The 26,626-nt window shown below is 42.0% G+C and overlaps 1 protein-coding gene across 1 annotated transcript; it reads right to left on the bottom strand.

The window, feature by feature from the left end:
* Positions 1-4,030: 4,030 nt before the first annotated feature.
* On the bottom strand, positions 4,031-25,057 carry urb2 (URB2 ribosome biogenesis homolog). The gene is made up of 12 exons (XM_049604668.1): positions 24,999-25,057; positions 23,720-23,875; positions 22,565-22,741; positions 21,192-22,372; positions 20,922-21,060; positions 18,278-20,783; positions 17,558-17,718; positions 17,214-17,324; positions 12,959-13,201; positions 9,676-9,775; positions 8,602-8,729; positions 4,031-4,917 (listed from the first exon to the last, which is right to left on the bottom strand). Exons 2-12 carry the CDS (start codon positions 23,843-23,845, stop codon positions 4,720-4,722), a joined length of 5,070 nt encoding a protein of 1,689 aa, XP_049460625.1. The 5' UTR covers positions 23,846-23,875; positions 24,999-25,057; the 3' UTR covers positions 4,031-4,719.
* Positions 25,058-26,626: the final 1,569 nt, after the last annotated feature.

The raw sequence follows: 26,626 nt of genomic DNA, 5'->3' as shown, positions 1-26,626 counted from the left end.
ATATTCTCCTTTTTTTATTCTTTGGTAATTATGTTTAACAGGTGTACGTTTGTTCCAGCTGTAAAAAATTTGAAGCATACACACATTTTTTTAATTCTTTTAAAGACAGGAAGACTACATCACACTTAGTTTAGCAAACTGCTGTGAACAAGCTGATCACATAATCTGAGAAAGCTATCAGATTATATTTCATTCAGTCTTATAAACCTGTGATTACGTGCCAGTGAAACACAAGTGCCACCAACCCCATTGATAAAGCAAGAAATTCCACTAATTAACCCTGATAAGGCACACCTGTGAAGTGGAAACCATTTCAGGTGACTACCTCTTGAAGCTCATGGAGAGAATGCCAAGAGTGTGCAAAGCAGTAATCAGAGCAAAGGGTGGCTGTTTTGAAGAAACTAGAATATAAAACGTGTTTTCAGTTATTTCACCTTTTTTTGTTAAGTACATAACTCCACATGTGTTCATTCATAGTTTTGATGCCTTCAGTGAGAATCTACAATGTAAATAGTCATGAAAATAAAGAAAACGCATTGAATGAGAAGGTGTGTCCAAACTTTTGGCCTGTACTGTATATATATATATCTATCTGTGTGTGTGTGTGTGTGTGTGTGTGTGTATACATACATGTATATCTTACTATATAATGACGAAAACTCTGTGTGTGTGTCTGTTCCACGTTTTTCTCCTCACTGACTCGGTGAATCCATGTGAAATTTGGCACAGTGGTAGAGGGTCATGGGAGGATGCGAATGAAGCAATATTACATCAATTGGCCAAAGGGGGGCGCTATAGCAATGAATGAAATTGCAAACTTTGAATGAGCATATCTCATGCCCCGTATGTTGTAAAGACATGGAACTTTGCACAGAGACGCCTCTCCTCATGATGAACACATTTGCCTCAAGAACCCATAACTTCCGGTTTTATAGATTTTCCGCCATTTTGAATTTTTTGAAAAACACTTCAAATCGATCTCTTCCTAGGAAGTTTGACCGATCTGCATGAAACTCGGTGAACATAATCTAGGGACCAATATCTAAAGTTCCCTCTTGGCAAAAGTTGGAAAACTTACTAAAACTGAGCTTCTATAAGGCAATGAATATTGCGGAGGGCGTGGCTCATCACATAAAGGTGTATAACCGATCACCATGCAACTTTGTAGACATATGATCACACATAATCTGAGGGGACCCCTCCATTATTGACCCGATCAAACAAAATGGGGGCGCTAGAGAGCTAATTTCTTATCTAGGTCTAACCGCCATATCGATTTTTACTAAACCTGTTTTTTTGGGGGGGGGGATTTTGCCTATATTTGACAGGACAGTGAAGCATGACAGCAAGGATGGGAGAGAGAGAGTAAGGAAGACATGCAGCAAAGAACGAAGGCCAGATTTCAACCCCCACCGCTGCAACAAGGGCTAGCCACACCTTTCGCATGTGAACTACCAGTGCGCCCCACTTTTAAGTCAATACAACATATAAACACTTTAACTATCTGCCTTTCAACGTGCTACCTCAACTACTAATGTACAGTTTTAGCCCACTAACTATCCCACTATTGGCAGTGGTACTACTGTTCTTTCTATTAAGTGATCGTACTATCAAATTCACAAAAACTCTGTCTGAATACATTTCTCTTCTTAATGGGTTCAGTTGATTATTTAATCTGCTATTTCCTATGACCTGTATCCCAAACATATGCCATGTGAAACTGTATGTGGGCAACTGTGCACTCAGTGGGTATGGACTAGTATACAGTATTTTAGCTTGATAGTATTGAATGAATATTGCACAGAGTGCTGTGTACTGATGCATTTCCTAAATGGGACCTCCATCAGCCTAGAGAGCATCTGGTGAGGAGTGATTTTAGATAGCAGACAGTTTTATAGCACTGAACCTTTTACGTGATGAATGCAATGTAACACAGATTTCACACAGGCATTAAAAATTTCACAAAATGTTACATGTAACTGAAAGCTGTGTGAGTGCTTTTGCTGTGTATCCTACATACATAGCGGCACTACAGAATGCCACAACATCCCTTTACACATTCTTTTTTTAGTCAGTAACGAGTACACTGCTGTTTTTCATGACTTGGTGACTAACCCTGAAACAGAGCCTCCATTTTCTGTACAGACTGGTAAAGAAAGAGAGTGAGACCTTCAGTCTTCAGAGATCAGTCCTACAGAGTTTTTTATGGAACAAACAGACAAGAGGACATGTGAATCAGGACCAAAAAAAGCATCCAACATTTCTGAGAGCTGCTGCAGGAGAGCTGGGAAGGTGTGCTCAGCTAAATGCCTCATTTGTGAAGCTTTTACTGAAGTAAAAAGACTCTTTGAGGAAGCAAGGTTTTATAAACAGTCTTCCAATTTGTTGAACTTTGCTTTGATATTCTTCTGTTAAATTAATATTTTTCTATATTTCAAAGCATTTGCATAAACCTTGAGGTGAAACATTGTCACCTGAGTTTTCAGCTAGTCTTATCAAAACCTTAATTACCACAACATTATAAAGGATATATTGGTGATGGACTGCACTTGTGTGGAGCTCTTCTAATCTTCTGATCATTCAAAGCACTTTTAAGTCACACTCACCCATTCACACACACATTCACACACTAGTGGCCGAGGCTACCATACAGAGTGCCAACTGCTACACAGTATCCATTAACACACAAACACCAATGGAACAGCCATGGGGAGCAATTTGGGGTTCAGTATCTTGCTCAAGGATACTTCGACATGCGGGCTGGAGGAGCCAGGGATCATACCGCCAATCTTCCGAGAAAAATAAAATGGCTTAAGCATCAATAAATAAATGTATAAATAAATACAAGAATAAACAAACAAAAAATAAAATAAATAAAATGATACATGAACGAATAAATGTTGAAACAAATACAAACATAGATTAATGCATAAATAAAAAATGATAATTTAATGTATCCATATATTTTGTACAACTACATTTATTTAAGTATTTCTGTGCCTGTATATTGATGAAGCAGAAGGTTCGAACCTCTGCATTTATTTCTTTATTATTTATGTATTAATTCATACATTTATTTCTTTGATGCTCATGTCAGATATTTACAGTACAGTAGTAGTGTCAGTCTGAACATAAAGCGACCAGCTTTCAGGATGACAGTGTTTCTCCCAGGATGTGGCACAATATCATGTTTGCAATAGGTTTTTATTTACCGTCACTTGAAAATAGGAGAGATTTTTAGACAAATATCCTGTTTTAATAACAACACTCCACCTGAGGGTTTGTCTTTCTTTGTTTTTTAGATGAAGCATGTAGAGGAAATCCAAACAGTTACTGCCCTGCTGCAGCAGCTTAAAATACTCACAGAAATGTTTTCTTGAAATCAGCGTGCATAAACGACAGTTGTCATATTAGAAACAATAGCAACTCTTACACCAGTTCCTTTAAAATGAGTTTCATAATGGCCCTGAACCCATCCAGTCTTGGAGGTTCCATAAAACCAATTCTCTCTGTTATTTTACAATAACACATCTATGAGTGTATTATTTTTCATTTGTGCCTTGTCTTGTGTAAAGAAAGCACATTAGAAATACTCCAGCCAAAACAATAACACTGTGGAGTTGTCACAGTGGACATGGCAGTCTAAAAGCTGGATACCACCTGAATCCTCGTACAGTTCCTGTGTGATCTTCTACTATCTGTGCTCATTGAATAACGTCAAAAATGCACACAAAATATATTCATTCATTTTCCATAACTGCTTATCCTGTTATGGGTTGCTGGGGGCTGGGGCCTATCTCAGCTGACATTGGGCGAGAGGCGGGGTACAACCTGGACAGGTCACCAGGCTATCACAGGGCTGACACATAGAGACAGACAACCATTCACACTCACATTCACACCTACGGACAGTCAGAGATTACCCTGCGTGTCTTTGGACTGTGAGAGGAAGCTGAGGTAAACCCTGAAAACCAACGCCGACACAGGGTTCAACCAGGAACCCTCTCGCTTTGAGACAACAATGCTAGTATCAAAAATGACAGTACAATAAAACATGCTCGAGACAGCTCTGTATTTAAAATTACACGTTAAATCATTAAGTTCTGGTAAAAAAACAAAACAATCACATAGAAATCGTTCATCTGTATCTTCTTCAGCAAATCACTGTTAAGCATATTTAAACTTAAACCATCTTTAAATTGTAATATAAACACAGTATTTTACACATCAGTCGTCATGGCTGCAGTGAGAGGTAACAGTCGACCATGTGCTGTATGTTGAGAGGAACAGAGTGCAAAGTGATCCACTTGTAAACAGCTTTGAAGTTTGCACGCAACAAATAAGCAGTTACTGTTTATCAGGTTATACAACTGATGTGTTGTCAGTGCCTGAGGGTCCTGTCATAAACACACCTGAGGATGTGCCTCCTTTAAACTATGTTCAGCTTGATCCATTTAAATATTGAAATAGGTGAGGCTGTAAAAAAACCTTTTATTTAGGCTGTTTTTCCTCAGTATGTCTTGCAGAATTCAAAGCAACAACCTGATGTCCAATTTATTAACTGCAAAAAAATGGGCAGAAAAAAATACAAATTCACTTTCTGAGTGAAAACTGTTATGCCCAGTCAAATGCAGAAATTACATATAGACAAAGTCTCCCACAGCAAGAACATTTATCCTAATTTAGTAAATTGAAATCTAAGCTTGTTGTTGTGACAGTTCAAACAGTGTACTTGTCCTCTCCTTGCCTCTGTGCTTTGTGATAGTGGGTGTAGCTGCTGTACAGCTCATTAAACACCTCTCTGACTCCCATCTGCAGTCCGGCCGTCAGAAACTTAATATCCTGCTCCATGCACAGGTCCAGTATCCGATAGATCCCCTCTGTTAGATGCAGCTTAATGTCTGGCCGCAGAGTAACCTGCAGGGGTAAATAAGAGGGCAGTTATGATGAAAAAGGAGAAGCCGGCAGACAAGACAATATGAGAGAGACCAGAATTCAAAATTGGAGGTCAAAGAATGTTCATATGTATTTCATAAATCATATCTTTGTTTCACCATCAGTTGGCTTAGTTTCACTAGGCAGCGATGGTCCTTCTTGGTTCACACACTCACTCACTGCGAGTCTTCAACATTTTCCTCATGCACTTTAATGAGATCTGTCTTAGCTGATTACAGGCAACATGATACTGAACACAGCCTGAGGGCAAACATATCAAGCCACTAATCAAGTGCCACAAAAGTTGAATATTCAAATATGTCCCTCACGTCCTGCTTGATACCGGTGTCATTTTTAAAACAGGCCGAGGTTCAGACCTGAAAAAGTACACACACACACACACACACACTTCATATCTTCCTGTGTGACAGAAGAGGGCAAACAACACAACACCAAGAGTTGCTCTCTTTCTCCAATGCCACACAAATGTGTACACACACACACTACACTAGACACCACCCTTTGTGCTCAGTAAACGCTGCAAAACAAGCCAAGAAAGATTCGACAGTGTCTGGTTATTTCCCCTGTTACTTCATCCCCTCGCAGGTGTTACACCCTCATGACCTGATGACTGATACAGTTAGCTGGACCACATTCCTCAGACCTTTGACATACATCATAAACATGACAGTCGCTCTGTGCTGGTGACTGTACCTGTTAAACGATTAGATAAGACCTCACTCACATGATTACAGGCTTCACACTATGACGAGATCAGTCTATTACAGGTTTTCTGCTAACAAAGTTCCCCTATCAAATGTCATGTAGCACAGTAGTCTGCCAAAGTTACAGTTAGTGGTGTGCTGACTGTCCAAATACCTGGTGCTGTTATCACAACCTGGATACCTAAAGAAAACAGGACGCAGTGGCTGCACCAGGTGGCAACCTCTAGGGCTGAAAAATGAAGCCAACATCAAACGGCCACACAAGGCTGGCTCAAGAAGTGAGTCAATCCCCTTAAACCCCCCATGTTGAAATGCCCGACTTTACAGCAGAAATAAACATGTTCACAGCCTGGTACAAAAATGGTTTTGGTCTCTATAGCTAATTTCTCCGTAAGTGACAACTGTACATGGTGTTAATTCTTATTTATCTCACCCATTTACATTTTATTGAAGCTTACACATTATTGAGGCTGGGGCCGCTTTGAGTGACAGGCTTTCCCTGAGGTGTCACCACAGTCTATGAGTCACATCCACCCCTTGCTACTCCACAGCTCCACCCTCTCCTCCAAATATGGTCACTTGTGACTCCAAAAACAAAATGGTGATGGCCAAAATGCTGAACTCAAGGCTTCAAAACAGGAGTCCACAATCCAATGCTGATGTCACCATGGCTACATCCATTATTTTATAGTCTACAGTCAGCGCACTGAGAGCCAAAGCTTATGATTAGGGTCCTATCAGCACTTGGAGGCACCAGGAAGCTGATGAATCACTGTCTTTAAGGGCTGCAACTAACCATCATTTTACTTATTGATTAATCTGCTCATTATTTTCTTGATTAATTGTTTTGTCGATAAAATGTCAGAAAATGGTGAAAAACCTGTCCTGTGTTTCCCAGAGCTAAAGGTCACATCTTTAAATGAGATGTTTTATCTGACCAACAGTCCAAAGATCTAAAGTTTCAGCTTATCTTCACGTATGACAAAGATGGGCATCAAATTACATCACATTTCTCATTTATCAAAATAGCAGCCAATTTATATTTTGTCAACCATCAAATCAATTAACTGACTAATTATTGCAGCTCTACTGCCTCATCATCCAGTCTGTACATCAGTTTGCACTTGCTTGACATGCTTTTATTTTTACACTTAAAAGTTGCTTTGATAAATTGCACATATCATAGACTTTAGTTATACTGTACATGAACTTCACTACCAGCTCCTTTAAAGGGATACTTTGCCAATATTCAATCAGCAATCAATATTCCACCCCCCCCAATCTCTCTCTAAAACTCAGACCAAACTCCAATTAAAGCAGTGCTGATCAAATATGAACCAAGATTCTGTCGCTGCGTTGCACCATGTCTCACCTAAAATGTCTTCAGAGACATATTTAGCTTACTGTTTAGCTGTATTTAGAGATTATTTGTTATCAGCCGGCTGCCATATTGATTTCTGTGGAAAAATGGCTAAGCTTGTATTGCATCATCCATCAGCAGGAGCATATATTGGTCCAGTGGGACGTAGTGCATTCTGGTAATTATAAGTTTTCTACCTCTTGGGCAAAAGCGATAACCACAGCCCTTCTTCTCTGTTTCCTCTGGTCATGTAGCACCACTTTCAGAAGTATTTATGTCTGTCTACTGCAAAGACGGTCCAATTTTATGAAAAGACCATCTTTCCAGCAGTGAAGTACTTCTTTATGACACAGGTCTTGGATGTGAATTGTAAATTTGTATTGAAATTACTTTGTTGCGTTGCTACTTAGTTTTTTGGTTCTACCCTAAACCTATTTCTTATTCATAAGGACTCTTTGAACAGAAGACTACATGTGAGTTTTCAAAGCCTTCTGTAGTCACTCCTCATCTCTACATGAAGCTACAATGTGAGAAATTCAGGCCCAAGGATTTGAGGAAAAAGAGCACATGAATGTAAAAACACTATTTCTGGTTGGTGGATCGATTCAGATCCCTTTTTCTTTAAACTGTCCATCATGAGTCCGATACTGTTATAGGAGTGCAATTCTCATAAATCAGTGGAGTTCTCTTTTAGTGGGGTTTTCAACAGAATAGCGAGTCAAACCTGTTCAATATCAAGACTAATGCCCACATTCACAAACTGCACCAGCACAGAAACTGTTTTTCTCACTGCAGCTCCACTCTGGTCTAATAACACCTGGCTGCTGCACAGAAAGTTCAGCTCAGGCACAGAGCCATTAGAAACAGTTCTGACACAGAGACGGCTAAATTACCTCTGACTTACAAAGAGGTCCATCTCTTTGAAAAGCCCCATTAAAAGCACAATAGAAATCCAATTTTAGGATTATTAGATGGCTCACAGAGCTAAAAAGATCTCAAACACCTCTTTCTCACTGTTTCTATCTGCCTGTCTCTCTGTCTACCTGTCTGTCTGTCTGTCTGTCTGTCTGGATGGGTACTCTCATGTCTCCCTCTCAACGTGTAACTCTGCTGGAAACTGCTGAGTCAGGTTGGCGTCTTGTTAAGTACAGTCTGGTAGCAGAGAGGAGCCGCGTTCACAGACCAGACGTGAGTCACTGCTCTGTGGGAACATCCAGCCCAAAGCTTCATTCCAGCACATGGAGTTACAGTAATCCTGGACCTGTTCACTCACATTTGTGCACACTCACAGTCTGGCCAATGAAAACACTTCCCCATCTCTGCGTCTGAGCGTCAGCATCTCCGTCACTTTGCTCAGCTGAATCTCACCAGCTCAACGAGCACCACGAGACAAACTGGGCTGGATGAAAGGATCAGCTGAGATCGTGCTGCCTCGTTCATTTCACACATGTGTGCGTGTATATGTGTGTATGTGTGTCACTAACAGCTGTGGAAAATCAGCGGGGATGACAGATGGGTTTGGATGAGGAACCGTGTTGACTTTGTATGATACTATGACTGCGTGTGTGTGTGTGTGTGTACCTTCTGCAGCTCTGTGACGTATTGAGCCACCATGAAGGCCGACAGCGTAGTGAAGCTCTCAGCTGTAGCGGCGATGTGAGAGTACATCCTCTCTATCAGTCTGGAGCACTGGAGATACACGTCTCCGTCTGGATGACAGGAAAAACAGAGACTGGTGTTAATTTCTTCTACATGTTTACTTAGATATCATCTTCACATACACATGGGAAACTGCAGCCTGTGTGTAGTGGTTTGGGGCAGTTTGGACTTGCTGCACTTGTTAATGTGGGAAGTAAGAAAGTTTCAGTTGTGTTTCACACTTGAATAGTTTCAGTACCTGCTAGACTTTCGAGTTCCCCTTTTTATTTCCTAACAATGTTGCTGCAGTACACTTTAATTGCACCACTGAGGCTTGGATCATTTAAGCACTAAATTAATTAATAATAGGAGGAGCAGAGTTTGGAGTACACACAGAAAATTACACATACTTTTACAACTGTCAAAAAAAGCAGGCTGATTGGCTTGTAAAATAATAATATAGAGAATTCTCCAACAGATGACTGCGGTTTGTCTGCTGCTTAGTCACTGTCTACAGTTTGTGTTTTGACATGACACCTCCCAGTTCTCTACCACCTCCAGTAACAGGAAAAGAGAAGAACAAGTTCTATTAAAAATTGAATAAAGCTTCAAACTGTTTTTTTCAGCAAATTTTTATGAATTTACATGATGCAATTTGTTACTAATCTGCTATTTATTCTTTGTGACATTTCAAGTGCATCAACCCACAAGCCAGACCTGAACTGAAGAGTATTTGTTTGTAATTTCCTGGCAACTCTCTGAACATGTTTGGAACATCAGTGTTTGCTCCATCAGGGCTTCGGGACTTTTAGAAACGTTACTATTACTATCTCAACCTACAGCCTTTCACTGTGTGCTGTGAAAACTCTCAACTTCCTGTTTTTCCAGTGGATTAATTAAACAGTTATCTGCTCAGATAATAAAGATTGTGTGTGTTTCTCACCAAAACCAATGTTTTGCTACACATTCATTTATGGTAATATATAATGAGTCTTCTTGTCAGAGTCTGTGTGTTACCTGTGTCACTGTCTCCTCCTCTCTGCCGACCCTCCTGCATGATGGAAGCCACCAGACGATAGAAGACATTTAAGAATGACGGCGCTGCACTCAACATCACCTGAACACACAACAAGTACATTGTTATAGCACATATGTGTTAGGTACTCCCTAAAAACTTGGTATTTCACCTTGGGGGCAGTGCCTTACGTCCTGCGTCACAGACTGTTGTGTACCTGGCATGTGTTCAGCCGCCTTACGAAGATACACTCGGATTTTTGCTGCTTGTACTGCTGGCACAGCTGCAACCATGCTTACACTGTACGTTACATTGTGCGTGCCATGTTTCTTGCAGAACGTTTTTAAGGTGATGTGGTATATGAGCTGACATTGTCATCAGGAGATGAAAGGGATGGTGGAGGGCGTGTCACCGAAGCAAGACAGCTGTCAAGTTGCAGACTACTGTTCAAGACCAAGACACAACAAAACCCGTTGTGTTTTAGTGAGTCACTGATGTGTTTCCAGCGGCTTTTTAGGCTCCAACCATGGGTACTTTTGTGGTGACCCATTGGTGGGGATATTGCCACATAAACTAGTTGTTTTTTTAGTGAGACATCACTGCCTTCCTGCTGGGATTGTGCCCCTAAAACCTGGTATTTTAAACCAAAACATGATTTATTCCTAACCATTACAAAGTGGATTCTGTGCCCAAACCTAACCACGCATTAACCACAGCACTGTTAAAATGTAAAGTGTCAACATAACTGCTACACAATAACATGTCAATGTAGGAAATCTGTGGTTTGCAGAAACATAAAATGCCAACATTTTTCCTGGCGATTGCATTGAGGATATCCCCCAGCCTTCACATTATATAACTACCTAGTCAGAGGCTTTAATATGAATCCCACTCTGTGAGACCGACTTCTCCATCTCCATCTTTTCATATACTGTAGCTCTGGAGTGGTTTACACTCTCAGGACTTATTCTAGTGGAGATGTGATTAAAAAAACACCAACCATGTGGGTTAGATTACAGGGAAATATATAGAAAATGGTGCACAAAACCTGCAGAAAATTTCCAATTGATGTAATGGTACAACACTGTAACAGAGAGAATATGCAGTATATATGTGATACTGTCATAGAGTGCAGCAAAGTTTTTCCCCTGACTTAAAAAAGGGGAAAATTAAAGATGGATTAAGATGTAAAAAGCTTAACCTTTTTAAATGTGTACAAACCAGACCTGCAATATCCGTCTATCTCATCACTTTCACTGCTTGAGTCGTAACAGAGCAGCCATAAACTCTCAACCCAAAAAATGACTGAGGTAAAAGTTGGATTCCCACAAGAGCTACGTTTGCATTTCTGTCCACACACCTCTCTCTCTCTCTGTTCTCTATTCAGGGAGGCCTGCAGCCGACTGAGGGAGGGATGAAGAGAGAGAGAATATAAACGAGAGGGAGATGATGTCAGCGGCTCTAATTGGAGCTCGGTAATGGTTTCCATCGACTTCAACCAGCTCCATGCCAACCACCTCTGCATGCCAGCTCCCCTACCTCTGCTCTCCTCCTTCCTCTCTGTCCTATCACACCTCCTTCCTCCAGCCCACTCCCCTCTTTCCTACAACTCCTGAAACTTTCCTCGTGCATTGCATTCAAATCACCTTAGTCTTTTGTTCTCTGCTTCCTGTTTCTTCCCATCATCTCTTTATCAGGTCTTGTTCTTATTCTACTCTCTTCCTCTATAAATGTACTCTCCTTTCCTTTATTACCTCCCTCCCTCCTTCCCTCCCTCCCTCTCTCTCTCCGCTCCTTCCTTGCTGTCTTCTGTCCTTGCAAACATCTGATATCAGTTAGCTGGGTCTTGCCCTGCTTGATTTAAAGCAGCTGCCCCATTTCAGTCGCACTATGTCACCATTTCGGTATAAAAAACATTGTCATCATTTCAAGGAGCAAGTAACAAAAAAATTATCACATTAACACCATTATAATATGAATGCAGCACTTTAACCCAACAAAAGGCCGTGTGTGGGCTGCAATGTGGATCCACATTTGAAAGTTTTACATTCCTAGTAAAACGTCTCTCTATAGGCAAAAACGTTGTTCTGTCTTTTGACACTTTGGGTGCAAGCACTTCCAGTAAAAGTGGAGAATTTGGACGTTATGAGGTTTTCGTGCAGCTGCAGCACGACTCTGGTGAGCTGCAATATCCTTTCTTTGAAAGAGACATTCCTCTGGGGCATCCTGTGGGCTCAGCTGCTGAGTTTTAGGGGCACATAACGCATTTTCTTTAAATCACGGATTCACATTACAATATGTATAATTTCCTTTAAAGACATGATACTTTCTGATAAATATTACACTATAAGCACAGTTTTAACATTTAAACTCAATAGAAAATGACTTTATTTTTATTACAAAGATCACAGTCTGTTACTGCATTATCTCTGACTGATTACACGGTTTGTAATTCAGCCAATCCTCGACAATGTAAATGGGTTAGACATATTAGTAGAAACTCCTCTCAGTATGACGCAGCATAGCTTAACAGCACCACAAATTGCAGCCTCCAAACTGACCGTTAAGTTGAATCAACACCTCCGTAAAACAGTTTCAGCAAAAACTGAACATTACATGATGGTGGGATTTATAGCAAGACTGTTGGATTACACTGATGCATATTTTATCTTTTTTTTCTTGCTCACACTCACACATCTGTGCTAGGATCATTGGTTGCTTTGTGTATGGTTACACTATATGTATAATAAATGTAAAATAATCTAATATGATCTTTACATCTCTATAATGGAGCACCAGTCGACTCAAGCTGCACCAATACATACACAGGTCACACGTCACTCCCCATATGTCATCTACAAACACACCCTCCCAATCTGGTGGTCTATTAAAGCTGCAAAATCTTCCCAACTCTCCCTTTGCATTGTCTATGCCTCTGCTGCCCTGCATCTGTACTGCCGCTCGCTCCTTCAGCCCCACCTCCACCCCAGCATCCACCTGCGGGCTCCAGCTAGGGAGGGAAATATTTAATCATCACTTCCCAATATCTCATATAAACACATCTGCGGGGAGTGATGAGGCCGGAGGCTGGACGCCAACCTCTATCTATGTTCTGCTGTTGAAATAAACATTTAAGCGTGAGTTGTCTGGCTGAACTACACCTTTAAAACCTTTGACATCATTGCCAAGAGCGCCTTTTTACATTCATCTCCAAGTCTGCTCCTTTATCCACTGACTCCTTCACCCTCTCCCTCCATTAACCCCCACCCATCTGCCTCTTCATACCTGAGGGTGACACTGGATGATGGCAAACAGTGCCTCATGAATCACCAGGAACGCTGAATGGTAGACGGATGGGGTCAAGTGGTCGAGGGGCACCGATTGGAGCGCTCCAAGGACCAAGTTCACGTGATGAGGGTTGGAGATAAGCCCCTCCCCCTGACGCAGCAGTGATGTCATTGACGTCACTGTGGGAACCGTGAAGGAAAGAGTCAGGGAGATGTCTTCAGAGGACGATTTTACCAAGAACTGTAACACAGAGAGACAGAAACATATTAAGACACAACTATGAGAGCAAGTAGCTGCAAACACAAACACACACACACACACTCTCATACACACCAACTGTCCTTTTTCAATGTGCACATCAATGTCTTTTTTTAGCTCTTATGCACCAACCTTGACTAGCACTCCTACTTTTGTCGTATCCAGCACAATACAACGACAATAAAGGCTCCCTGTTCACGGCAAACATTTTGACTTGTCAGAGCAGGAAAAGCACAGGTTTAACTAATAACACTAATGGTGGCTCTGTTCTGACTAAAGACCCTGAAACTGAAGCAGCTAAATCTTTTGTTTGATCATTTACACCTGTGCTTTTCTGGCTGTAACAAGTCAACATGCCTTCTGTGGCAATAGGGCTTATATAAAACAAATTATGACAAAGCAATCTTTAGATATTGGACTACTTTGTCAAATTCTATATTCACCCAAGATGTGCTGAGACTGTGTGCTGCACAGTTACAAATATTCAACTGCTTTTAAACCATCACTTTTTTTTACAAGCATTAAACCAGGATGATTTAAGACTTTTAAATATAATTGTTCCAAAACTGATAGCAGAATCAAAAATGCCTCCAATACTGCCTAAAATGCTGGATCAGAAATTGGCGGGCACCGATCCCATACCATCTACTTTTTTAATATACTCGGATAAAATGGCAGTTTTCCCTGATATCAATTATTTTTGCTGCTCTAAAACAGGAGCCTTGACAGCAAGTTGAGCTGTGCAGCCACTGGAAAACATTGTTTTGGAGCAACAAAGAAGAATTCATTTCCGGTAAATAGTGCATTGTTAGCAATTAGCAAAACGTCAGCAATTTGGCTTTTATTGTACACTGAAAAGTTCCACCAGTAAGAAGAGAACGTGTATAGTAAAGGCTTTAGTTTTGAGGGGTGGCACGAGTGGTGCCAGTTTCTTATACATCTTATAAAGCATCTGAAAACACATCACAGATGTATTTTTTCATGTTTGACAAAGGGTTTAACCTGAACAATCATCTCACATCCATACAGGGTTAGTGGTATCCAGCTGTTGAATTTTACGACTTTTACACAAGTTCAGGTATTGGAATCGTTATTAGGAAAGAAAAAATGGTGTCTGAACATCTCTATTTTTAAATGGGTCTTCTCTTACATCGTCTGGAGAGAAGAGGGGGGAAGAAACAACAGAGCAGACAGATGACAGACATATGGACACAGTGAGTGTCTCTAATAGAGACAGAACAGCATGGATAGCATATTAAAATGCTCTGTGTGTGTGTGTGTGTGTGTGTGTGTGTGTGTGTGTGTGTGTGTTATGGTTAAGCAGATTGCCATGTTGTCTGTCTGCTCCACCCAGCAGGCCCGACGGAAAACTCATTGACCAAAAGGAGCCTCACTGAAAATTACAATGAACAGGCACACCAGCGGAAATCAGCAGACACGACTGTCATTTGGCTGCTGAGTCATCTAGACGGCTGTCACATGTGCTTCCAGTGCACTGTCACTAAAGTAATTACTGATGTAAGGCCGGAGAACACACTGTTAAACACTCTCAGCGTGAGACTGTCCCCTGCTTGTCCTAACATTTCTGTGAAAGTCATAGTAGGAACTCGTGCTTCACGATTTCCAAACAAGTATTTTTACTCACAAGATTATAAAACTGTAATGACAGCTACTTCAGCTGCACTGAGGAATACCTCTATCCAGCAAATGCACTATTATAGTTAATTACAGCATTTCAAAGTCAACTCAATTCATTTTCTCTGACTGAAACAAACACAGAGCCGGCTTCAGCAATACAAATATCACCGCAGTATATCCTCATTCCAGTGATTTTAACCACACATGTTCCTAAGTGGCAGAGTAATCGTGCACCAAGATTTGTCTTTAAGTATGCCATTAACTCTGTGGGTCTTTTGCAGGGTGTGGAGCAAGTTTATAGTCCAGCTCTTGACGAATTTGTTAACTGCTGTAACCACTTTTACCTCAGATAAATGTGAATAAGACCAAAGAAATGTTTACTGACTTCCGGAGGAGGCCCCTTCCCCTTGCCTCTGCTGCGTGTGTGATTAAGAGTGAGTCAGTGCAGCAGTATTTTGGCACTGTCTTAGAAGACAAGCTTGAATTTGATGCAGATGCTGTATGTAAAAAGGAAAATCAACGGCTGTTCTTTTTAATGGAAGTTTTAACATGAACAAGACACCTTCTTTTACTGAGTCCGTCCTTTCTTCTTTTACGATTTACCAGTTTCGCAGTCTTCATCTTAAAAATAGGAACATACTGAAACAAACATTCAAGCTGTGCTGTAAGATTACTGGTGCTACCCTTAATGACCTTCAGCACCTGGATGAAATGAGGGTCACCTCAAAGGCACGGACTGTTGTTTTGGACCCTCAAAGTCCTTTACATGCTGAGCTCCAGATGCTTCCATCGAGGTGGTAGGTTTCTTTTTAACAAACTATAACCATAGATGTCGAGTCATTGTGTCCTCTTTCTTCTTTTCCATGATTCATTGTGACTTTGTGGGAGGCATGGATCCTGTGCTTTGTATAGTATATTGTATGTAATTGTGTTAGATGACTCTCTGTAAATAAAGTTGCCCCTCGAGGACAATATGTTTTTGACATGACATGTTTGCTCTTCAAGTGGTAATGTCTTTTTTTTAGGGGGAGGTAAAAGGCATTTAGATGACTCAACATCACACACATATACTGACACAATACTCTTTACGCTAGAGGGCAGCTCCTCCTGCCTGGTCAGGAGAGAAACTGCAATCATAAAACATAATTTCTTTCTCTCCCTCAAAAAGTGTTCACCACTCCTGCAGCCAGATGCATCTGTGTATGTTCATGACAACAGTTGTGTGTGTGCGCAAAGACAGAAATGTGCTTATAAACTCTTTTTGTCAGATTTATAAAGCAGCCTGATTCTGTTTTATAAATCTAAATCACTGTGGCGCTGGATGCATGTGTACGTGCCTCTTTTTCACACCCACAGTTCAACATAAACATAAATGGATGTAGAGCCACCCTTAAACATCCCCCTGCATAATGAAATTTGTGCACCGTGTACCACTCATAGATCTGTCAATGAGAAATACAGCTATATAAATACAGCTACTGACTGTGTTGCATGGGCGAGGTTCTCCAGCAGAGCAGCTGTCTTTCCACATGGCTGTGGCTATTTGTAGTGTCCGTACTAATTAATCACGTGTACCCGTTAAGCATAATTGCAGTAAAACTTCAACCATCATCATCATCACTGTTAAATGTCAGAAAGATGATCAATGATTCATTCATAGCGCTCATGTTGAAACTGACTTTACAAAGTGCTTCACAACCCAGAATCAGACTAAACAGTCATTAAAAGGGGGTTGACGGCTCAAATGCAAATAAAAAGAATGATGAAATTCATCGCTCAAAACCAATAAATCCAAAACCAATTTTAAAATGCAACTTTGACTGACATTTCACAGAATGACATGCAGCCTGCAAAAATAATAACACTATGGAGGAAATTGGCAAACAACCTAAAAACAATGTTTTCCATCTTAACTTATTCAGTCTCTTTATCATGTCAGCAGCTCTCTCAGCTAAAACTGTGTGAAGGCCTGTTACGAAGTCTGCGTGAGGGGTGCACATTCTCACCACACATTCTTCCTTTATAAATACCACTTTATGTGTGGGGAAAAGAGGTATGCACGGCTTTTGAGTGCACACATCATTTATACATCTGGTCACTGAATATTCAAACACTTTCAACATTCATCATGTGTAGTATACAGGCTGATGTTACTAGTTTAGTCTAGTTAGACCCAAACAGCTCTTGATCCTAACAACAAAACACTACATTCAAATGCATGTATGTGTGCACATCTATCTATGAGTAGCATACGCATATGTGTGCGTACACCCAGTCACCCACCAAAGGAAACTCTTTCATGTGATTGTGGCATATGACTGTGTGTGTTTGTGTGTGTGTGTTTTTTTTTTCTCACCACCATAGCAGACATAATCTGTGGTGCAACGAGCCACAGAGCTTTAGAGCACGGCTCAGGTAACTGACAACAGGAAAGCAGCTTGATGATGATTACTGCAGATAGCACCTCCTGGGGGACAGCAAAGGACGAGGGAGGGTGAGAAAACAGTATTTAATGTCACAGCAGACATAATTCATCATGAAAAAGAAAAGAAGAAGAAAATCTCTCTCCGATCAAGTAACAGAGCGCTTCATGTAAAATAACATCCCTAAAAATGTGATATTAGACTAAATGTAAACAATTTCTAGCACATTTAAACATTAAACAACAGTGGTGTACGAGATCTCAGGATTGAGCCTCACCCTGTGGTTTCCAGCCCTCAGCTTGCCAGTGTCCATTCCCTCTTTGATCATCAGCAGCAGCACGTTGAACCGACCTGTGGTGCTTTTCTCCAGCAGGTGGCGCAGCAGCTCCTGCACAGCTGGCTCCAGCTCACATATATCGGTTGCAGAAAGCCAAGAAGCTGAAAGCAAAGAGAAAATGTGTTACATGCAGGATAATGATGCGTAACTGAAATACAAAATTCCAGACTTCGATCGACACTGTCAGAGATGTTAATTCAACCGTAAGTGTAGATTTCTGGGGGGATGAAATTAATGACATTTACACCATAAATTCATGCAGAAAAAGCAAAAATTATTGCAATAAAAAAAATCCAAAGAACACAGGAAATTAAGTGTTTGATGTCAACCATTTTCTTGTGGATGACCCCACAAACCCTTGTTTATAATCTGATGTCAGTCCTTTTGGTACAATGCCAAAAACTAAGTGCTATATGATGACACTTTTGGGTGATTTGCTTTTTTTTTGTTGTAAAATATTACATCTCCTTTTAAAGAAAAACTCCACAAATAAATGACGCAAATGCTCATTATCTGAAACAGCTGGCAGGAAGTACACTAAATAAATCCACTGTAAACTTGTGTCAATATGTACAATATGCTGAGGTAATTAATGAAAGAAAAACACTGGCTGATTGCACAGGTGCATGACATGTCTGCTCTTCATGAGTGTCCGTGTACCTGTCAGCAGTCTGTGCACACTCTGCAGTATCTGCATGTACAGCTCATCCAGCTTCTCTGCTCCTTTTGTCTCCTCCTCCCTCTCTCCTCTCGTCTTCTCCACTGCTTTGTAGAAAGCGGACAGGAAATGGAGAGAGGAAACCATAAAGTCCAACGGCCGGTGGGCGAGACTAATTTCTTTGAGGATCTGCTGGCAGAAGCCCTGATAGAGGCTGATATGACTCAAGGTGAGCTGGGTGTCGTTCCGCTTGTCCTCGTCCTCCACTGACAGTGAGGACAGCTCACAGCGCAGCATGACAGTGACAACTTCTACTACAAAGGCTTGACCAAGGATGCTGGCTGGTTGGATGGCTGACTGACTGGCAGTTTGGGGCTTTAGGACAGACTCAACGGCAGGTCCAAGTGAGGCGGTCGTTCTTCTGAGCATCTGAATCAAAGTTTGATCCATCGGTTTACTCCTCCCCAGGTTAGAGGTCATTTCCTGGGAGAAGGAGGTCAGCGATGCCAGCAGGAGATGAACAGACGAAATTGTCGCTCCTGGATCAGCAGCTGAATTGGGTGCCACAATATGCATGCTTGCCATTTCCTTACTGGTAAGATAGGAGGCAAACTGGTCTAGGTTGAGTCGAACACTGCTGTTTCTGCTTATAATCAACTGGACCAAGGATTGGATGAATCCCTGCACTGCTTTGATTAAATCCAACCAATCAGAGCTGGTTGTGTCTTGAAAACGTCCATTGCTGCTGTGCAGGAGGAGAGAGGACACAGAGGCCTGCAGCAGAGTACCACCATGAATGAGCTTCAAGACACTTTGGAAGTTTCTACCCCCCACGAGACAGGTCAGAATGCTGAGCAGCTTCACCAGGAAGAGAGCATCACCCTCAGATTCAGTCTGGTCTGACTGGCTGGAGGTGGAGGTCAGCGTGAAGAGGAGGAGGAGGAAAACAGAGGAGAGATCCTCAGAGTTCATCCCATCTGGGTTTAGCTTTGCTAAGATTTGGAGTAAGCTTACCAGCTCTTTGATCTGTGTGTCCGTCAGCAACACAGACACCTCTCCAGTCTTTGAGGAAGCCAATATGTCCTCAACTAGAGTCTCTTTTTTTACAAGTGTGGACAGAGGCTGACTGGCAACTCTCTCTAAAGCTCCAGTTCCTTTCTCCTGAAACTTGAGCAGTGTAGGACAAACCTTGGGTGCACAAGCTGTCTTGAGAACACCGATAATCCTTTGTGCGAGGGAACAAACTGTGGCAGAGAACAGCGAAGACAACTCAGCAAGAACGGGGCTTTGGAGAAGTTGAGAAGATATGAGAGAGACAGTCAGACAGCCTGGCGGCTGGTCCTTTCCTCCGCCGGTCTGTCTGCTGAGGAGTGAACTGACAAGTACATCTGCTACGCGGCCCACGTCCTCTCCGCTCAGGTATGGAGCAATCAAAGGCAAATTGGATATGACAAGGTACCAGTGTGCGACGAGGTAGGAGCTGGTGTTCACACTCGCTAGCTGCCCGTCCCACACCTGCTCTCCATCAAAACTCACCTCCAACTCTGATTTAGCTAAAATATACTGGGCTGCCCTGTTCAGCAGTGCTGCGGTGCTGGATTCAGAGAATAAGGCAGTGTCTAACAGAACTTTCTTCATCTGTTGCAAAGTGAGCAGTTTGAGCAGCAAACGGCTCATGGGACTGCAGGATGATTGTAGACATGCTGGGACAATCTCACCAGAGAGGACACTTTCCATATGGGTCAGGACTGGAGCACGGTCTTCAGTCTCACCTGCAGTTTCTGCCTGTGCCGAGTCAAGAGATGTGTATTTGCTGCAGTGAATGCTAAAAAGCGTGTCAATTTCCACCCAGGTGTATCTGAGGAGGAGAGCAGCCTCCTGAGTCTTCTGTTTCCACAGCGCTCCCATTTTAATCTCTAAGACCTTCTCCGAGTCTTTGCGGTCCAAGCTCTTTTTGCCTTTCTTTGTGGACTTTTGAAGTGAACTTGTATTCGCTTTTACAGCTTTCTTTTCTACTGACAACAGATGCAGTAACTCTTTGACTACCTTTTGCATCTCCTCCATCAGGCCTTGACTCTGCCTGACTACTGGAAGAGGAGAGGCATTGTCTAAAGTCTTCAGACTAAACAAAACAACATGAAGCAGCTGGCTGAGGGAGAAAAGCTTTCGAGATGCATCCTCTCTCTCTTGGTCCACCTTGATTTCTTTATTCTCCCCTTCATCACCTCCCCCATCGATCTCCATCTTCTCTGCCTCCCTTTCCTCCTGCGCCAGGTCAGGTAGTATATATCTTCTGATGCTCTCCAACACAGATGAGCAGATCTCTAGGCTCTGAGAAGGGGGAGTATCCAGAAGGCAAGTGCTGAACGAGGCGGAAACGCCCTCAGACAGCAGAGGAGGTCGGAGATCATCCAGTGCTGGCTGACAGATCACAGACAGGAGCTCAGAGAAGAAGCGAGGTAGCTGGCGGAGCTTGGTGTAAGTCTGGAGGAGGCTGCACACCATGAGCTGTTTGGAAACAAACATTTTGTCTCAGTTAAAAATAATCTCTTACACATTTTATCATTTTAAATTATGCATTTGTGCATATTTTATTCTGTTGGGAGTTTGTTTGGACAATACATAATTTAGGATTTAAATCAAGACCTGTCGGGCCCGTTGGACACGCGCTTCCATGCATTCAGAGTTAACCCAGGCTGAAGAAAACAGCTGGTCCAGGTCTGGTTCAAGGATCACATGGTTGAGACTCAACAGCACCTTTAAGCAGCGGTACCATGCTGGGATGCTGAAGGACATGACAGGAAAAGTGTTCACTGTATGACCAGGAAAAAGGTTACAAGAAAAGCACTGACATCTTCTGGATGTAAAAAAAAGAGACAATGAAAAATACATCAAAGGGTGTTTTTTTTTTTTTACCTTGGCTGAGCCTGGTTGAAGAGCATTTGTGCCAGAGCTCTGTAAAACTTGAGTTGGACCTCTTCGTGCCTGATCCTGTCTGCTGCTACATTGTAAATATCAGCCGACAGAGCCTGGCTTAGCAGTGACTCTATAGCCAGCAGAGCCAGGCTCCAGCTCTCTGGGGAACAGAGGGAGGCTGGAGGAGACTCCTTCCCTGGGGACTCAGGGACAGGCTGGTCTGCTTTAGAAGGTGAGAGTGAGTGTCCTTCGAGACATACGTCCAAGACTGGGACCAATCTGGTGAGGAAATAGAAACACAGCATCCTGTGCGCCTCCTCACTTTCTCCTCTCCCTTTCCCATAGCTCTCCAGGAAGAACTTAAACAGCAGAGACACTGTGTTCGACTTCACAGCATAGTGTAAGGGCGGCTCACAGTAGCCCTGAGCACTCAGTTTGGACAGTATGGCACTGACTGGCTTTAAGGGGCCTTTTGCCCCCCCAGAACCACGTTTCCCAGATTCCTCTTTAGAAGGAAGGAGCTCCTCCTTGTAGGAGGTGAGGTGCTCAGAGGGGAAGAGAGCTAACTGAAGGATGGAGTCTATCTTGATGCGGATGTCTCTAGACAGCTGCTGACGGAGGCACAGGTGTGTGTGAGAGGGTGCAAACTCCCCAGAGGTCAGCAGGTGTCTGAGCAGTACTAATGGCTGGATCAGCTGGTTGGTTACCATGGTGAAGACTCTGTTAGGATTGGCTTGTTGTCGTTGAACTGACAAATAACACGAAAGCCCCTGAAGTAACACCTCAAACAAATTAGCTGCACGGAGGTTTTCCTTTGGCTTTGGAGGGGATTTATTAGCATCTAAATCTGACTGATCAAGAGGACCTTTAGGGATCGCCTCATTTTGTGATTTGTCCAAATTGCTAATAGGCTGATTTTGAAGACACTCAGTCATCACCTCATCTTGACATGTGACAGATTCAGTCATTACAGGCTCTTTGAGCAATGGCCGTTGTAGCTCACGACAGGCCAGAGAGCAAAGCTTAACTAGGAGATCGACCATGAGTTCATACTTGGTGGTGAAGACAGATGAGAGTGCAGGAGAGGACAGAAGGCCCTGACACACACTCAATATGGTGGACACACACACCGGAGACTTAGAGCCAGCATGAGCACACTCCTGAAGACGGTCAAGCAGCAGCTAGAAGCGAACAGAGAAAAGACGTGTCAGTAAAACCTTCATATATCAATGTAAACACATCCTCTTTGTGTAGTATGTACACACTACAGGTAAAGCCAATATGAGATTGTGCATCAGACAATCTGAAAAAGAAGAATAAAAACATTGTTTTTGCATTACAAACACCACTCTAGATCAGTATTACCAGCACACCTGTGCCATGTTGAGCCTCAGGCTGACAGTCTTGCCCTGCTTGAGAAGCGAGTGGAGCTTCCGGCTGTGAAGCAGATCGTCAAGGTAACACCACAGCCCTTCCAGAACATTCTGAGAAAACTCCACCTTCTGATTATAGCGGCCTGTCAGAGCGTGGGTGCACCAGTCCAACAGCACCTACAACGGAAAAGAGTCAAGACAGACATGTACGAATAGATGGGAGACATTTATATGCTGCTTTTACATTCATTTAAAAGGTCCAGTGTGCAGGATTTAGGGGGATATATTGGCAGAAATGGAATATATTATAATGAGAATGTTTTCTTTAGCATATGATCATCTGAAAATAAGAATCGTCATGTTTTCGTTATCTTAGAAAGAGCTATTTATATCTACAAAGGGAGTGGGTCCACGTCCACGGAGTATGCCATGTTGCACTGCTGTGTTTCTACAGTAGCCCAGAACAGAAAAACCAAACAGGGATTCTAGATAGCGCATTTGCATTTTCGCGTCAGCCACCATAGCAAGTAGCCCCTCTGTGGTGAGCAGCATCGGAAACACTTTTTTTTTTTTTTTTTACCATGAAACTGCTTTATTCAGTGTTTTTAACCGATCTAAATCACTGGGTTTATTTGTTTTGGAGAGGAAGAGACCTCTGTGGATAATTCAGCTCCTGGTAAAAACGTCCTGAACGTCTGGAGTTATCAGAGAAAAAAGGTGAGCACACATTAGCAGGTGCTTGGCTAGTGGCCTGTCTCCGGCAAGCCATACAGCATCACTGACTTGTAACGTGAAACTGCTTTATTCAGTGTTTTTACAAGTTTTAATCACCTGGTCCTTTTGTTTTGGAGAGGAAGCGACTTCTGTGGATAATTCGAAACCTCCTGAGCAATTAACACCCCAAGACTCCTAACTATGAGTTCACACTTGGCACACTGGATAAGTTTCAGCTAGCTCCAACACACCGTTCCTTGAACTAATCAACAAGACTATTGTCTGTAATTTAAAAGTAGTCAATGGTATCCATCTTCATATAAAATGCATTACTGACTTGGTTTATAAAATGAAACTTTTTCACCTCAGAAAAAAATTGGAATAGGTACTTCTCATACTGAAAACAGACAACTACTCAGAGTTCTCCACTTCATCTGTTACCTGTTCCTTGTTGGGCAGAAGGCACTGAGCGGAGATCCAGGCAAAACGTGCCAGCTTTAACTTGTCCTCCCACGGAGTCTGAGGACTCTTCAGTTTCAGGTGGATGCCTGAGTAAATGGCAGCCATCGCTGCAGCTGGAGCTTCTGCTGCACAGGCCTGAGGAGAGGGGATGGAGATGAGGAGTCAAGGTCAGAGGGAAGGAACACAACACATAGGGCAAAGATACAGGGGTGATTAAGCATAAAGTTAATTTAACAGTAATAAACTACATGAGTATTAGGTACTCCTTATGAAGAGGGTAAGGAAATCTATATTTATATGACCATAGAAACCAAAACAGTAAAGAATCCACATTCACCACACATAAAACCACAGGCAAATTCAAGAAAAGAGACTATATAATAGAATACAAAATATATTTATTTATTTATATATTTATTGCCCGCCAGGGGTGGAAATTTGTCTTCGGCTCACCAGACACAAGTGTAACACATAGTAAAAAGCAGACAGTCAGTAAAACTAACATACAAGGTCATCACAAAACACTTAACACATTAAATCAGCTCCTTGTCTGCCTGTGGTTTAAAACTCATCAGTCACTTTGTTGAGTTAAGGATACTAATGGCACATAAGATGAAGGACTTCTTAAATACAAGTTTAGTTGTCAGACAGAGTCTATAGCGCCTCCTGGAGCTCACGAGCTCAAACTGGCTGAAGAGAGGATGGGAGCTATCTGCTTGGATTCTCCTTTGCTTTCTTCCATAACCTTACTGTAAAGAGTTGGGTCAGGGGCTTTTGTGGCTTGCCTACTATTTCATTTGTCAATATCACAACCCTAGGAAGACACATGCATGACATAATGAAGCCTGAGAAAATAGAAAACTAGTGACAGGTGGTCATCAGACAGTTTATTCCAACCAAAACAACCAACAGCAGATATATATTCTTGATATAGTAACACATCTATCTTGTTGGCAACCCTGAGACCCACAAATACGACCAAATCTCAAAACATTTTCAACAAGAGACTGATAAAAGTCAAACGCAAAGGTTTAAGATTTTTTTCATTTTCAGGTCTGTTCAAGCCTGTCTAACACAGCTCAATCAGTTAACGTTAGCTAGCTAACGTCAGCTAGCTACATAGCATGTTCTTGCTAACGGTATTAGCTTATATGAAGCAGCTTCTCGTCCTGACGTATGCTAACTATCACTGAGCTTTGATGCTCCTTGTTTTAGGATAATTACATGCACTCATGTAAGCTTGGTTAATCACACTTACGACTTTTTAACCTGCACGTGTCTCCTGTTATCAGACGTCGTGAACTTTCAACTTTCACCCTGCCGGCGAGGCAGAAGCAATCGAGAGTCGATTTGATGTAGCGGTGTAACGGTGGCTCAGCAAAAAACTCTCTTTTTCTTATCTCTCACCACAGATCCTGGTCGAAAATATGACATTTAATGGACGTTTTTCTGATGATTATAACTTCTGTTAACTTAAGAGTAAATGAACACGAAATTCGTCGAGAAACCGGTTCGTCGAAAATATAATTTGGCTAATATCCCATGTCACCATATTGTTATACAATATACAACAGTCTCTATAAACGATTAAAAAAACAACAGTATCTCTCGTTTCTCTGGGTACAAATTTAATAATAGATTTTGCTTTAAACTTTTCACAACTCATTCACACTTAGGGGCCGTTCTCTACTTATCAGAGAAAGGGGTGGCTGGAGTGTGACTTTGTTTTTGTTTTTTAAGTCCACACCAAAGCTACAGATATTTTTCCATGAGCCACTGAGTAACTGGCAGGAAATGCATCACCCTCTCTCCAACTTTAGTCCATTTTAGATCTTTAAAACATACCATTTGATGTTTGAAAGTTAAATTATAAGTTGAAGATGAAATCCTGAAGCTGAAAAAAAAAGCCTTGGTTTTTCACTCATGCAGGCTGGTTAGTGCAAACTGTTTATTTATGGCCAAAGTTTGAGAGACATAAAATAAAGTGGTCTTGATGAAACATCGCCATTGACCTCTGAGCTTGTTTGTTTTCCTGATAGAAATGTTCATTGCACGTGTCCAAGAAATTTGAAATTTAACAATTATGCTTTTACACATTGTGGCTATGATAAAATGGTGTAATTTTGGCATTTAAAAAAAAGACTTCAGACTTTTTGCCTCTATTGAAAAGGACAGCTGGATAGAGACGGGATTATAATACCCCTACTGCAATACTTGCAGTGGTCTGCAGATGCAGTTTGACACCTGGTAATGTAAAGACAAAAGACAACACGCTTTTAAAAAGGATTAAAACACAATTTTATTTACACATTTTAAAATCAGATCATCTCTTGCTGGGGAGTGGTCAGTTATTTACTCACAAAGGGGGAGGAGGAGAGCAGGCCAAGGTCAACTTTTACTGCATGTTGGTTGCTTCTGTAGTTGTTCTTCACTGTCACACGTACCTGTTACTTGATGGCTGACTTCAGCTTGCTGCTGTACACTAGGCCGGCATCACTCGTCGGCCTTTCTGGAGGTGCAACTTGGCCTTAAGGCTGCGGCATGATGGGGAGACCTTGGCCTGAACATTCACATGGTTAACTTCACGTGTAACACAACGGTAAAAGCCTGTTCGCTTAAACATGCACATACCTGCAGATTAGAAGCACAGAGAGAAGGAGAGGGAGAGAGAGAGAGAGAGAGAGCAGTGTTTGCAGCTTGCAGCTTAAGTACCCCAGGGAGTGAAGCACCTAAATCACACCTGTCCTCAATCAGTAACCACCCCACAGCCATTGGCTCACAGCAAGTGAAGTCCCTCCACCCACCCACCCACACACACACACACACTCACACCCCCAATCCCAAATGGATCCCTTACAGACTCGTTGACTCAATCCATAAGCCCTT

This window comes from Epinephelus fuscoguttatus, linkage group LG2, assembly GCF_011397635.1.
Source record: "Epinephelus fuscoguttatus linkage group LG2, E.fuscoguttatus.final_Chr_v1".
NCBI classification, from domain to species: Eukaryota; Metazoa; Chordata; class Actinopteri; order Perciformes; family Serranidae; genus Epinephelus; species Epinephelus fuscoguttatus.
Note: the sequence above shows the minus strand (reverse complement) of the source record. Positions and strands in the feature narration are given on the sequence as shown.